Here is a 14,750-nt window from a genome sequence, read left to right as displayed (position 1 = left end):
AAGATCAGGAAGCAGATTATACTGCAGTGCATTCTGGGTAAATGCATCTAAAACATACCCGAGACTTTAGTGCTAGTGGGAGAAATGGCTCATGCTCTTTTACCAAAGACAAAAGAGAAATCTACAGCCACTAAAATCTCACACCTCTCGGCTTTTGAAGCAGGAAGAAGGAAGTTGCACTCAGTGACTTCTTCAGAGGTTTTTTTTTGTTGTTTTCGTTAGTGGTTCTTGGTGTAGTGCCACCACAGGGACAAAGGGGCACAGGGTTTTCAAAGGGTTTGGTTAGTCTGACACAGTGCAGTATGAAAATGTAGCATTGAAAATGTAACAAATGTTGCAATTTTGGAGTTTACCAGACTACCAGGCGTTAAAATATCATTATATTCACACTCCTACTGACTGCTAAGCAAGCTCTACCACACTGGCCACAGTACACTTCTCAGTAGCACACTGTGCTGGTGCTTTCTGGACACGCTTACTTCAGCACACTGGACCTTGTTGGCGCCAACTGGATGTGTCATGTCTACGTTTTTGCTCGTTTAGAAAGCCGTTCTTTAGGGCTGCCCACTTTACTTTGGCGCTAATCATTGTCAAAACAGGACAAAGATAAATTCAAGCACATTTGTACCAACTTAAAAGCAATCAGTCTGCTTATCAGAATACCAGAGTGATTTCAGATGAACTCTTTCGCAGCTTCATCTGTGTTTGTATTATGATCGAGCTAGAATGAGGTAGGGGGGATTTTGTGCCAACACAAAAACAAGCAGAGACTGCAAAGCTAGCAAATTGACTCATGTGTTGCTGCCAAATCTTTTGGCTGGAACTGTGAGTCTGCTGAAAGAAGCTTTCTTTCCCAGGCGTGGGTAGAAAAAAATTATGCGTGTAAGGACAGTGAACTAAACCTGCATTGAACTGTAATCTGCAGAGAGCCAGACAGCAGAGCATCAGCTTTCTGTTGTTTCAGGAAGGAAATGTATGATCTTTCAGCTGTTGGCTCGCTCTCCTTAGTTTTACAGCAGCCTCTGAATCCAGTTCAACAGGCTATTGCTTTTAGGTGTGTTTTCTCATTCTCAGGCTCTCACTAGTTTATTTTCTATGAATGTGCTGTAGAGTTGTTTTCTTTTTAGTGAACAGCAGTAGGCCTGTCACAATAACAAATTTTGCTGGACAATAAATTGTCCCGGAAGTTACTGCGATAAACGATAATGTTTTGAAATCATTTCCCAGTAATATAACTGTAATGGCATAAGAACGCAAGGATATCTTTCAAAGACCAATAAACTTTAATGAACATTTAACACTAAAACTGGAAAACATTTTACATCTCATTTAAATTGTTCATACAATTAAATTATCACTCTGTGGGTAGAGTAGTTGTCTTGTGATCAGAAGGTTGTAGGTTCGATTCCTGCCAAGGCTCTTGATCTCAAATTGTCTACCGATCTGCGTATCGGTGTTTTAACTGTGAGTGCGAATGGGTGAATGTAACTCCATTGTAGAGCACTTTGAGTGGTCAGAATGACTGGAAAAGCGCTATATAAGTTCAGTCCATTACCTTTTGACCTCAATTGTAGTAGAAAAATCAGATGGAGGACATGAAGAAATATAACTCAGAGTTTGTAACCATGTGATTTTTGACCTTCAGACGACACTGCAGACTGATGAGGTGAAGAACGTACCGTGTGGGACGAGGTGGGTTTTCTGTTCTGGTAATCTTCAGTAGATTAATTGCTTTGTGGGGGTGTCGTAATTGTACACCCCCCACACTACACATCTACCTTTACCTCATACATCAACAACTTGCTACATAGTCTTTAATTTTTTCAAGAGTGTTTGGTGAAACCCCTTTGCACTTTCTTCCAGTGGAGGAGTGATGATTTACTTTGACCGCATCGAAGTGGTGAACTACCTCATTCCATCAGCAGGTATTTAGTGACATTGTTTTGGATTCAGATGCACACCCAGAATCCTCTGTGTTTGTGAAAACCATCTCTTCTTTCTCCTGTGCAGTGTACGACATAGTGAGGAACTTCACAGCAGACTATGACAAAGCTTTGATTTTTAACAAAGTGCATCACGAGCTCAACCAGTTTTGTAGCGTTCACTCACTACAAGAAGTCTACATCGGCTTGTTTGGTGAGTAGAGGTGTGCTACAGATTGAGTATATATTAACCAAATACTGTCATTAGTTTTTTTTATTATCTTATTCATATGTATTTTACATTTGAAAGTGTTTTTTCACAGTGTGTATGGCAGACTAAGGTTAAAAACAGCGCTAGGCACTGTTAGCTAAAATGTTAGTTGCACTAACCCTAAAGCATTAATGATAAAAATGAGCTCCACTAACGCTAAAACACAAACATGGTATTTAACGGAAGCTAATGCTAAAATTCTATGTACAACCATGTTGAAAGTTTTTTTGGGGAAAAAAAGATGATGTGACGAGAGGAAACAGAACTGCTGCGTGAACAGTCTTCACCCACTTCAAAATAAGAGCACAAATATAAACGTCTAAGTACTTCAAGAATAGTCAACGACCCAAACCTTCCACATAGACGTCGAACTTTATCCAACTGAAAATTTACAAAACGTGCAAGCAAGGACTTCCGGATGGCGGAGAAACGAGCAACAGCTTAAATTTTGTGCTCCCAGACGGTCGAGTTATTCCCCGACAAATAACTTATTAAACATCATTATTGGCACTCATATGTCATGTTGGGGAATAATAAAAGGAAGACAAGAGGAATTCAGCAAGAAAAAACGAAAGAAATCGCAGTTTTATCGAAGGAGTCGTCTTACGACAGTAAGCTAACAGCGGACAAAGCTATGGGAGCTAGCATCCTGGCCGAGCTGAAAGAAGTTCAGACAAACCTCAAAGAACAAATTACCGACCAGTCAGGACTTATAGAAAAGGAAATGTCTGAATTCAGAAAAGAGATGGGGAAACGGCTTGACGACGTTGTCTCAGACCTGAAAGGTGTAAAGAACAGAGTTGAAGAGGCCGAGCAACGAATAACCGAGGTGGAGGAATTCAACATGGACGTCAAAGATGTATTGAGCCACACGCTCCAGCTACAAGAAAACCTCCAAACACGCCTTACAGACCTGGTAGCCCGTTCACGCAGGAATAACATCCGTATCCATGGGATTATAGAGGGAGAAGAAGGTGACAATTTGCAACAATTCATAGAGAATTTTATAAAAACCGAACTCTCCCTCACAGACATTACGCTGGGCATAAAGCGCTGCCACCGGTCACTCGGGCCCAAACCGCCGGCTGGCTCCAACCCCAAGATCCATAGTAGTACACTTTCTGGAATATACCACGAAGGAATGTGTACTTCGTTCAGCGTGGGGTAAGAAAGTGATACAGCTGAGAGGGAAAAGGGTGTTATTCGACCAAGATTTTCCCAGTGATATCCTTGCTAAACGTAAAGCTTACACCCCCCTGAGGAGGATCTTAAAAGAGAGGGGAATTCGCTTCCAGACCATGTACCCATTAAGACTCCGTGTGTACTATGAGAATGGCACTGTGATTTACAATAGTGCACAGGAAGCGTCAGATGACATGCAGAAGAAGAATATGCATGAAGCGGCGGGTGTGCCGGCGGGGGATGCCTCCCGCCCCCAACCGGGGACTTTCTCCCTGGGAGGGGCGGATGGGGTCCGACGGTGGAACCGGGAAGAGAGAAAGAAACACATATTGGGGCGTTTAGACGCAATGACAGCGCACCATAGCCGCCTGGTGGATTCCTCTATAAAGCACGAATAGAACGGACAGCCGCATACCTGGGAACTGGCATGTTTTCTCACAAAACATGAGCCGTGAGGCAGCACCGCGAGGAGCCCCCTTAGACCCTAGGGATTCTCCTCACTATACCGTAGGTGGACGGATACTTCACCTTTGGAAGTCACGTATGTTAGGTTATGTGTTGTTTTGTAGTTCTGCAGATCCCCCTTCTTCTAGTTTGCCAAAGCATATGGGAAATAATAGTGTTTTTTTGTTAGAATATTAATGACAGAAGTGAAACAACAATATAAGGTAATTACCTTACTCTTAATGTTAACGGCTTACATAACCCCATTAAAAGAAGTAAAGCCCTTGCAAAGATGAAAAGAGAAAAGCAAGATATAATTTTCTGGCAAGAAACACATCTTTCTACTGTTGAACATGAAAAACTAGCCAAAATGGGGTTGAATTTTCAGTTCTCCTCACAAATCAAAGATAAAGAAGGACAATATATACTAGTCAAGGGATACATAGATTATAAAGAAGTTACCTTATTGAATGTGTATAGACCACCCGGAAATAATAAAAAGCTTATTAGGCAAATTTTTGATATGATTACAACAGAAGTGTCTGGGATACTGATATGCGGGGGAGATTGGAATGCTCACTTAAATTCCTATCTGGATTCATCCAGCAGAGCTACAAAGTCTCAGACAGAAACAATATACATAAAAAGAATGCTTAAAGAAACAGGGTTGCTGGATGTATGGAGGAACTTACACCCTCAAGATAAAAAATACACCTTTTTCTCACACTCTCATAAGATGCATTCAAGATTAGACTATTTCTTTATACAAAAAATTGATAAGCATAGAATAATAAGCTGTGAGATAGGGGTGAGAGATATATCTGATCATGCAGGGGTATATTTAACACTCCATCTGGATAATGATCGCAAGGAAACCTTGTGGAGGTTCAACATTAATTCATTAAACGACACTAAATTTGACAGTTTTGTAGAAAAAGAATTCAAGAACTATATGGACCACAACAACACAGAGGACATTTCTCCCTGTATTCTGTGGGACGCTGCAAAAACTGTTTTGAGAGGGAAACTAATTATGTGGTCCTCCTATAAAAAAAAAGAAAAATGTTTAAAAGACCTTACTATAACATTAAAATCTCTAGAAGCACAGCATATGGAAAATAACAATGATCACACCCTACTTAAAATAATGGAAACAAGACAAACTCTAAACCGTTTATATGAGGACCAGATAGAGGAAAAAGCTAGACTCATTAAACAGAATTACTATGAAAACGGACCCAAATCAAAGAAATTATTTGCCTGGAGAATACGTAAACAGCAGACTGATAGATTTATACAGAAAATTAAAAATCCAACAGATGGAAAGATATAAAATTTTTCAAAAGACATAAAAAATCTTTTGAACTATACTATACTCAACTACATACCCAATCTCATAAAGTAGACCCATCATCAGTGAGGGCATTCCGTACCTCACTGGATCTACCATCAAAATAGATCAGGAGATCTATTTTGATCTATTTTTAATAGATCAAAATAATAGGCTTACACAACAAATAACTGAGGAGGAGATTAATAAAGCAATCTCAAAAATGAAAGGGAATAAGATGGCAGGTGAGGATGGCTATCCGGCAGAGTGGTACAAACACTTCAGAAAACTATTTACCCCACTGCTTGGGGAATGCTTTAACCATGTACTCTGGAGGGGAAACACCGCCATCTTGGAAAAGGGCAGTAATCTCAGTGATCCCTAAGCCGGGAAAAGATCAAATGGAGTGCAATTCATATAGACCAATATCTGTTTTAAACATTGATTACAGGATATTTGCAACAATAATGGCTAAAAGGCTGGAATTTATAATCCCAGAAATTATAGACACAGACCAGACTGGTTTTGTCCATAACAGTCAAACCCATGACAATGTGAGACGTGCTCTCCACCTCATAGACAGAATGAAAAACATAGAATCAATAGCCATCAGCCATTTGGATGCAGAAAAGGCATTTGACTCAGTGTATTGGAATTACCTTTATTTAGCATTGGAAAGATTTGGCTTTAATAATCAAATTATAGGCTGTTTTCAGTCTCTGTATGAATCAAGATTAATGGGGACTTAACGGATAGAATACAATTAGAAAGGGGCTGCCGCCAAGGCTGCCCTCTCAGCCCCACATTGTTTGCACTTTTTATTGAACCTCTAGCACAGGCCATCAGAGAATGCAAGAATATTATGGGTGTAAATATTACAGGCACAGAGCACAAGATATGCCTTTACGCTGATGATATCCTCATGACGCTAACTGATCCGGAGGCCAGCCTACCTAACCTTTTTTCCTTACTGAAAATATTTGGCATGTACTCTGGGTATAAGTTAAATCTGCAGAAAACACATTCTTTCATTTAATTATCAACCATCACTAAGAATTCAGAAAATGTCCAGATTTTGCTGGGACAATAAATGTATAAAATATCTGGGAGTTTATATCCCTGCAGAGTTATCCGACCTTTTTGAATACAATTATACCCCACTGACAGAAGAAATTAAGGCGGATCTACAGCGTTGGTCGTTGTTAACCATGAATCTATATAATCGAATAGATATAATAAAAATGAACCTTTTACCAAGGCTTCTCTATCTTTTTCAGGCTCTGCCTATAAAAATACCCAATAAACAATTCCACAACTGGGATAGAATAATCTCAAATTTTATCTGGGCTAAACAAAAACCCAGAGTAAAATTCCGAACATTACAACTGTCAAAAGAAAAGGGTGGTTGGGCATTACCACACATAGAGGACTATTATAGAGCAGCACAGATGAGAGTGATAGTTGGTTGGTGTGATCCAACATGTGAAACTAAATGGAAAGAGATGGACATGTCTTACACTGACACACCCTTACAATCCTTGCTCGGAGATCGTTATCTCATTAAAAAACACATAGATTCTGACCTAATACCCTTATGGATAAAAGTACAGTTGGATGTTTGGTATACAATATCAAAACAAGTAAAAATTGAAGGAAACGCTAGTATTTTGAGATGGCCTGCCTATGATAGAAATTTTTCCTGTCAAGAATGGATAGAAGATTTATGCAGTGGGCACAAAAGGGCATAACAAGTTACTGGAAGATTACAAATAATAACGAATTAAAAAGTTTTATACAACTTCAAAATAACTACAACCTGGAAAAATCTGACTTTTATAGGCACCTCCAACTGAGACACCACTACAATAAGAGTATAAAGCTTTTGGAGGAGGAAGAGACAGGTATACTTAAAATCCTATTGGATTCGAGTAATGGAAGACCCCCTGAAAAAACAATATCCAAACTATACTCATGCCTACAAATGGGAAGGAAATGTGATACAACATAGGTAAAATGGGAAAAAGATGTTAAAAAAAAAAATAACTGATGATGCTTGGTTTAATATATGTAATTCTGTGATTCACATATCAAGTTCCGGCCTATGGATGGAATTTACCTGGAAATGTATGATATGTTTTTTTATTACACCGAACATTAAAAGTAAACATTGTAACAATACTGAAAAGGCAAAATGTTGGAGGAATTGTGGGAATGAGTCTGCAGGACATTTTCATATCTTCTGGGAATGTACAAAGATTACACCCTTTTGGTTGGAGGTGATAGGGGAAATCAATGCTAAATTGGACCTGAATTTGCTATATGATGTTGCTGTGGTGTTCCTGGATGATCTACCCCAGACACTGGGGAAGTCGGATAGATATCTGCTTTTGGTACTGTTAGCAGGAGCAAGGAAAGTGATAACCCGCAGGTGGTTGGACCCGGAACCGCCAAAGAACTCGGAATGGAGGGAAATAGTCGGGGAAATCCACCCAATGGAGAGACTGACTTTCTCATTAAGACTTGCTACTCACAAATACAACAAATATTGGAAAAAACTGAAACCTCTATAACGACTGATAACAATTGTTAATAGATGTAATTACTGCTTTTTGTTAATTATTACATGACTGCACCTGTCAAATTGAATGCTCTGCGTTTTGTGTTAAAGGGGGATCTGAATGTTCCAAGCATACATGTTCCAATGTATGTGTATTAAAAAACCTTAAAAATGATCAAAATAAAGTAAAAAAAAAAAAAACATGCAAGCAAATTAGGGCCCGAGAATTCATCCTGAAATTTTAATTTAGGGGAAGCTAGCGGTGCTAAAACTTCAAAGTTAGCAAAAACTCTGAAGTGGTAAAGAAAACAATAGCTGTGCTAGAAACATGTGACTGTTGGGTATTCTGTACATTCTGTACAAAAAAAACTTCTAATGCATCGTTCTAAAAGCAGAATCTCTCTTCTCTTCAAGTTGTACTTTGTTTTGTTGTAACTGAGAAACCAGTGGTTTCGTTTGGGTGCAAATGAAGCCAAAATATAATATTACTTCTCATAACTGAACAGAGCTCTGGCTCTTTCTTTTTACTGCTTTTTCCATCAGACCAAATCGATGAAAATCTGAAGTTGACACTACAAGAAGATCTAACATCTATGGCGCCTGGCCTTATAATCCAGGTACAGTAAGACCACTCATCAGTGTGGATGAACGCTTAGTTTTTGAGGTCAATGGACCGACACGAGATCCTGAAGCTATGTGACACTCTGAAACAAAAAAGTACATCATCACCTGAAAGAGACTTGGGATTAGTTCTGTTATATCCAATTTCTCTGAAGTTGAACTTGTTTGTCTTGGATTGTGTCTGCATGAATGTTAATGTTTTTCCTCTGCCAAAATGATCTTTCTTGTTGTTTGTTCTGAAAGCGCTCCTCATAAACATGGTATTGGTTCTTGAAATGTTTTCATCTGCATGAAATAACCAAAAACCACCCAGAAGTCTGAGTGATGTCATAACTTTACTGCAGAACGCTATCAAAAACAGAAACGGGGCATGCACACAAAGCTAATGAATTTAAGGTTGAGAGTTAGGCTAGAAAATTTCTTTTCCTGTTGAACTTGTTTTAAAAATACAATTTGGGGGCTCCTAAAATGTTTGAATGTTTTGGAGAAAAGACCAAACTATTAAGCAGGTTCTCCGTTTTCCACAAGGGCATGTTTGGACGGCACCTAGGATTTCTGCTGATGTCTTTCCACCCTGGCATTGTCACATATATTTGTTACCAGCAGCAGGGGAGTGGTTTTCTGGACTGTGAGATGGAGAGAAAATGTTAACAAAATACAAGTCGTGATTCAGCTGTGTTCAAAAAGAAGATATAGCTTCTAATTTAGTTTTTCAATTCAAATGTTTTCAGGTTAAACGCTTCTTCATATACATAAACTATTGCGTAATGTCATGGCAATAGCTTGTACGGATTCTGATACCTATTTCTTTTTGTGCCATAATGAACAACATCAAGTATTTTACTCTTTGTGCCTTTCATGTTTAAATTTACACACTACTTTTATCCTCGGTATACAAATAAAACGAATAACTGTGGGTCCAATAATGTAGATTTTTTTTTCTCCTCTTTATCCTTCAACAGAGGTTACAGAAAAAAAATCACATTCTTGTTGACCGATGTTTGAGAAGCAGCTTTATAACCAATAACTCTTAATAACTCTTAGAAAACTTTGAATTAATGACTAAAAACATTTAATTTCCCTTTGGGATCATAAAATATTTTTTCATTTGAGTTGAATTTGAATTTAGTCTTTATAATTTCCATGCAGCTCTTGTGTAAAAGCATCCAGAGCTCTGACAGCACAAAATCTAATTGGTTTTGTCTGGACTGTAGGTGATAGACCGACATGAGGCAGGATCTATTTGTGAAGTGGAAGGAAACTGATGCACATTTTCACATCCGAAAAATGTGAAAATAATTTCCATTCACTCCAGACAAATATCTTTCCATACTAGTTTTAAAGTTGTAGTTGCAGCCGTGTTTCATTCCTTCTAAGGGAAATCAGGCATTGGTTGAAACCAGGGGACAAAATGAAAAAGTTACAAGTTATTGGAAGAAACCCAATATTTTCTCCGCTGAGATTTTATGGCTTCCAGACGTTCCCAGTGTTTCTATCCTCCCTGGATCGCTCATCATAGTGACTCGAGACTTTTTGTCTTCCAGGAAGGCTAAGTGTTGCACAACTTTCTGGAGCTGCAGTCCCTCCCACCCCCTTCCCAAAGCTCTATTCACCACCAACTTTCACCCACAGAAATTCTCACATTGTATTCAATGTGAAATGCTCCACTGAGTCTAAGAAAACTCTGGGAGGGGGGGGGGTCTTTCCCATAAATCAGTTGAAATAATAGTTACAGTCTCCTGAGGAGTTAATGGACTGGGGAGTACATGGAGATTAAAACAAAAATAAACATTGTCCCTGGGTTTGTTCAAGGTCTTTCTCTCTCCTTTTTTTTGTTGCATTTTTTTATTTTTAGCAAGTCTGTTTATTAAACCTCTTTTTGTGGTCCTTTCTGACATGTTGTGCTTATTTCTCATCTCTAAACTGAATCTTTTGTCTCTCTCTCCATCAGGCCGTGCGAGTCACTAAGCCCAACATTCCTGAGAGCATTCGCAGGAACTACGAACTCATGTAGGTTTCTTTTTCTTGCTCCGACTAGTTTTTTCTTCTTCTTAACAAAATAGCCATTATGCTTATTTTAACTCCCATTGCTGGATGATGTGATTGTGGGAGGAAGCTGTTTGAAGTCATTCCCTAAACATGCAAAATGACCCAACAGCGAATGATCGCTCATGGAAAAACACAGATTTCCCGAAAATGAAGCTCTTCCAATTAGCTGCAGATCAGTGACGTGCAGTGAGGTTCATAGCTGGTGAGGCACCGACTTAATTATAATTGGATTTACAAATCTAGACCCCTGCATGTTATTGTTTACATAAGGAAATTTCGCGCATGTTTACAACGCTGGAGGGCAAAAGACTATTCTTTAACATGTGATGTTTAGCTGCACCGCCGCCGCAGAATAATTCCGTTATCTCAAACTTAGACATATAGATATTATTCATTTCGTGCTGTGCTTAACGGCAAAGGGAGAAACCGTTAAAGTACAACTCAAAACCACGTCTTTCTCGCTCTCTGTATCAGCGTGGCTACTGTATGGCTAGATCGCTGTTACTCTGCAGTTGTGGAGTCACAATGTCTGGGTTCATGAGCGCCCCCAGCGATGAGGCAAGAAAACTGCCTGCCTCACCTCGAGTCTGTTCTCTGCCGTTTCTGATCGCTCCTCAGCACACAAAACACGTTACACACACAGTTGGTGATAATAAAAGCACAGTACATTAAATACATAAACTGAATTATGGAAAATCAATTCATACATTAAATGTTTTTAACCATTTTATTGGTGACGCACAGACAGGAGGAGCATGCTCTCATAGAATGGTAGCCAGTGCAGTTAGCGAGTGGTTGCACAATCCCAGGTGAGGCTCAGCTCACTGCTGCCTCACCAGCTTCGCTTCTAAGCATTTGAATGGGAAAATGCAAAAATTCAGCGATTTTGACGAAAAAAAGCATCAGATTTGGTTAAATTAAATGAAAAATGGGTATAGTACAAACCACAGGGTGAAAATATCTTTATAAATGATTTTATTATTATATATTATTTTTTCCATGATGACAGGTCCATGATGACGTCACTGCCGCAGATATAGTGAATGTGAGTGCAGCTTGGACATGTTTTAAAAAACTTGACTGTTCATAGGTATTTTATAAAGAAAGCATGCACAGATGGAAAACATCTCCTGCATCGACAAAACTGAAGTAAAACAAAGTATTTTAGGGTCTGTCAGGTATAAATAAAGACTGTGATGTAGGGCTGTTGTAAACGATTATTTTAGTAATCGAGTAATCTATAGATTTTTCTTACGATTAATCGAGTAATCGGATAAAAACAATTATGAAATAAAATATTGGTAAATCTTCCATAACACCAGTGTTACTATTGGATATCAACATCAGTCTATTTTTTCCACATTTAAGCTTCCCTACCAGTTACTTTTTTGTAGACTGGGGGAGCAATACGGGATATTTACGGCTCCTCTGTTCAGAAACTCATCTACCCGCCATGTTCCGCCTCCCGTTTGTTCAGACCGGGATGATWTAAGTTTATHGTGCGGTTCGTCCGTAAAGCTGCTCTTACCCTGTAAGCATCAACCCTCAGCCGCCCGCCGTGTTCAGTCTCTCCGCTCAYCTRYATAAATCCTYCTCAGCTTCTTCCCGCCGTTCAACCAGCAGCTCCGGAGCAGAAAGGCTGCCGAACTCCCGGCATCGCGCCAGTCATTTTAAGGATGTTTATTGGTCCCACAAAAACGATAAAAACCCGAAATTATCACCAATCAGTAAAATGCCTGCGGGCCGAACTTGAAGATTGGACGTTATGCTGCTAACACGTAGCTTCCGTCAACAACTCAGAGGCGGAAGTCAGAGCTCCGCTCAACGCAAATAATGTTCCGGCTGAAACACGGTGCGCTAAATGATAAAACATAAATTAATGAAGCTTCGAGGCAGGTCAATTTTCCTCGAGGAATTTTAATAATTGAGGTACTCGAATCACTCGAGAAATCGTTTCAGCCCTACTGTGATGTCAACTCCATTGTGACAGCCTACAAGGCAGGCTTAGCTCAGAAATAAAATGGAAAGTAGAGTAAAATCAGGCTATTAAAAGACCAAATGCAGAATTTGGTCAGATATATCAATTATGTAATTAATTCTGTAGCCTCCTTGTTTTTTTTGTGATCGACTTTTTTCCAGATGCTACAAGTATGTCCCAAAGGTATCCATCTATTGACTGCAGTTTGTGGTTTTACATTCCAGAAACATTGTTTTGAAATTTAATGGCATGTACCATTTAATCTATAAACACAACTTAAAATACTGCCAATAGTGGTGGGGGATACAAACAAGACTACTGGCAACTGAACCCTACGTAAGAACACCAACATGGAAACAAATATTTCTCTGTGTGTATTTGCACAGACTCTTCATGTCAATAAAACTAAACCCAAGTATTTCTATGTTTGCAGCATGTTAACTTGGTCTGGTGTGAGTCATGTGTGCAGAGAATACAGCTTCAGATGAGTTTATGTGYGAGGTATGCACAACTGTTGTCTTCCCAATGTTGCCCCCTTAAGAAACTTTCCACCATTCCCAGAAACGAGCCATTTCTTGATTCTGGGTTTGGAGTCAAGAGTTGGCTCTTCCTTCAGTTTGTCAGAAAACTGTCTACTTCCTTCAGTGTGTCAACATTATGAGAGGTGAAATAGTTTTCACTCCAGGGGGACACCATTGCAGAAGCGCGTCCCTGAAATGCAGCTTCCTCAACACCTTGGCATGTAATTACCATCTCAGTAATACCACACCGGTTGAAACTTTTTGGTCCATTAGTCATCGCCCTTTGTGAAACACTGACAGTGCTGCTGACCGCAGTGCTCTAGTTCACCTAGCGAGGTCAGCTAACTTCTATCAGTCCGAACATCAACACTCTTGACTGCTTGGTGTCCCGTGAGTAATGAGCAAAGGAAATCTCACACATGATCTCCCAGATTTTCTCTGAGTGCTCAGAACAACAAAATAACTTGTCACAACTGAATGACTCCACTCCTTCTGTCTTTGTTTACATCTTCGGTTCCATTGAATCCCTTGCTTGGAAACTTCCTGGAGCCATTCCAACCTTCAGCACTGCAGCTTACCGCCCACCTAAGCCGCACAAAGACTTGTTAAATAACTTTTCTGCTTTACTCACTCACTCATCCACTCTCTCACTAAATGTAATTTTGTTGAGGGATTTCAACAAAATCACAGGGGATTAGAGAACTCCACTTCCCAGTGAGGTTTAGATTACATCAATTTCTTGGTTTCCCCATTCAAGACCCCACGTCTTCCAGAACATTACGAACCAGGGATCTCATTCAAGAGTGATGATAACCAGACTTCTGACTCTTTCCTGATGAACTGGTTACTCTTTACGTGTTTTGATGCTTTGAATTTCATTCTTTACAATCTTGCTCCGATGGAAACTCGTTAAATTTCACCATACTGTATCTGGAGTTCACATCTGTTAGCCCAGTTCTTCTATGCTCAGCCCACTTTGTGGCCGTTTAATTACTGCTTTTTTTCTGGTCCAGTTCCTGATTTTATTTATTTTGTTTTTTGAAACCATTGGATATGACCAAAATAATATTTGGTCCCAGAATAACGCAGCCATGGTATAGTAACTAGAGAACAGGACATTATATCATACTTTCTGCCAGGCATGGCTCAAACTCTGCCAAAAAAAGTTCCTGTTAGAGAGTCTGGTTGCTACTCTACATGGCGACAAATTACAGATAAGTCCTTGTCCTTGTTCTCGTTATGGCCAAAAACACAAAGCTTCCTCCTAAAGTCTAAAAATGTAAATTATTGAGGGGAAATTTTGACCTTCACCAAACCAGACTGCAGAGTCTCCTCTCTGTGTGTTTTATAGTTTGGCTCAACCTGGATTCCAGTGAATCATTTTATCCATGGAAAAAATATAAATACAAGACATTTCTTGCCTTTTAGAAACAATAAAAACATTTTGTATTTCATTTATTTTATTTTTTTTACTGATTATATTTTATGTATTTATTATTATATTTATATTATGAAAGCCCAATTTAGACAACTTGAGTGGCTCCATTTCAAAAACACAAATTCAAGTATCTGGTCTAGTTACTAGTTCAAATATCTTACTTCACTTGAAATAAGACAAAACTAACTTATAAGTAGCTTTTCAGCTAAGTAGGAGCTTGTTTTACGTCAATTCCTTAATATTGATGGAAAGTACTAGTTCCACTGGCAGATTGTTTCCCTTATAACAAGAATAATGTCTTATTATTGAAAAAATCTGACAGTAGAGCTATGTTACGACTGGCTCAATGTCATAACAAAAACATGAAACCATACCATGGTTAAAGTGAAATAAAGTAAATGTTTATTAACACAAACAACTATCAAAACAAAAGAAAC

The 14,750-nt window shown here is 39.0% G+C and overlaps 1 protein-coding gene across 1 annotated transcript in view; it reads left to right on the top strand.

The window, feature by feature from the left end:
* Positions 1-14,750, top strand: part of erlin2 (ER lipid raft associated 2) — a 37,404-nt gene that overhangs the window by 5,764 nt on the left and 16,890 nt on the right. The window contains exons 4-8 of the mRNA XM_008417677.2: positions 1,646-1,692; positions 1,864-1,925; positions 2,011-2,136; positions 8,250-8,323; positions 10,279-10,337. Coding sequence (XP_008415899.1) covers positions 1,646-1,692; positions 1,864-1,925; positions 2,011-2,136; positions 8,250-8,323; positions 10,279-10,337 — 368 coding nt within the window. The remainder of the gene's footprint in view (positions 1-1,645; positions 1,693-1,863; positions 1,926-2,010; positions 2,137-8,249; positions 8,324-10,278; positions 10,338-14,750) is intronic.

Source organism: Poecilia reticulata, linkage group LG9 (assembly GCF_000633615.1).
Source record: "Poecilia reticulata strain Guanapo linkage group LG9, Guppy_female_1.0+MT, whole genome shotgun sequence".
In the NCBI taxonomy this organism is placed as follows: domain Eukaryota; kingdom Metazoa; phylum Chordata; class Actinopteri; order Cyprinodontiformes; family Poeciliidae; genus Poecilia; species Poecilia reticulata.
This window is presented reverse-complemented; position numbering and strand designations above follow the sequence as displayed.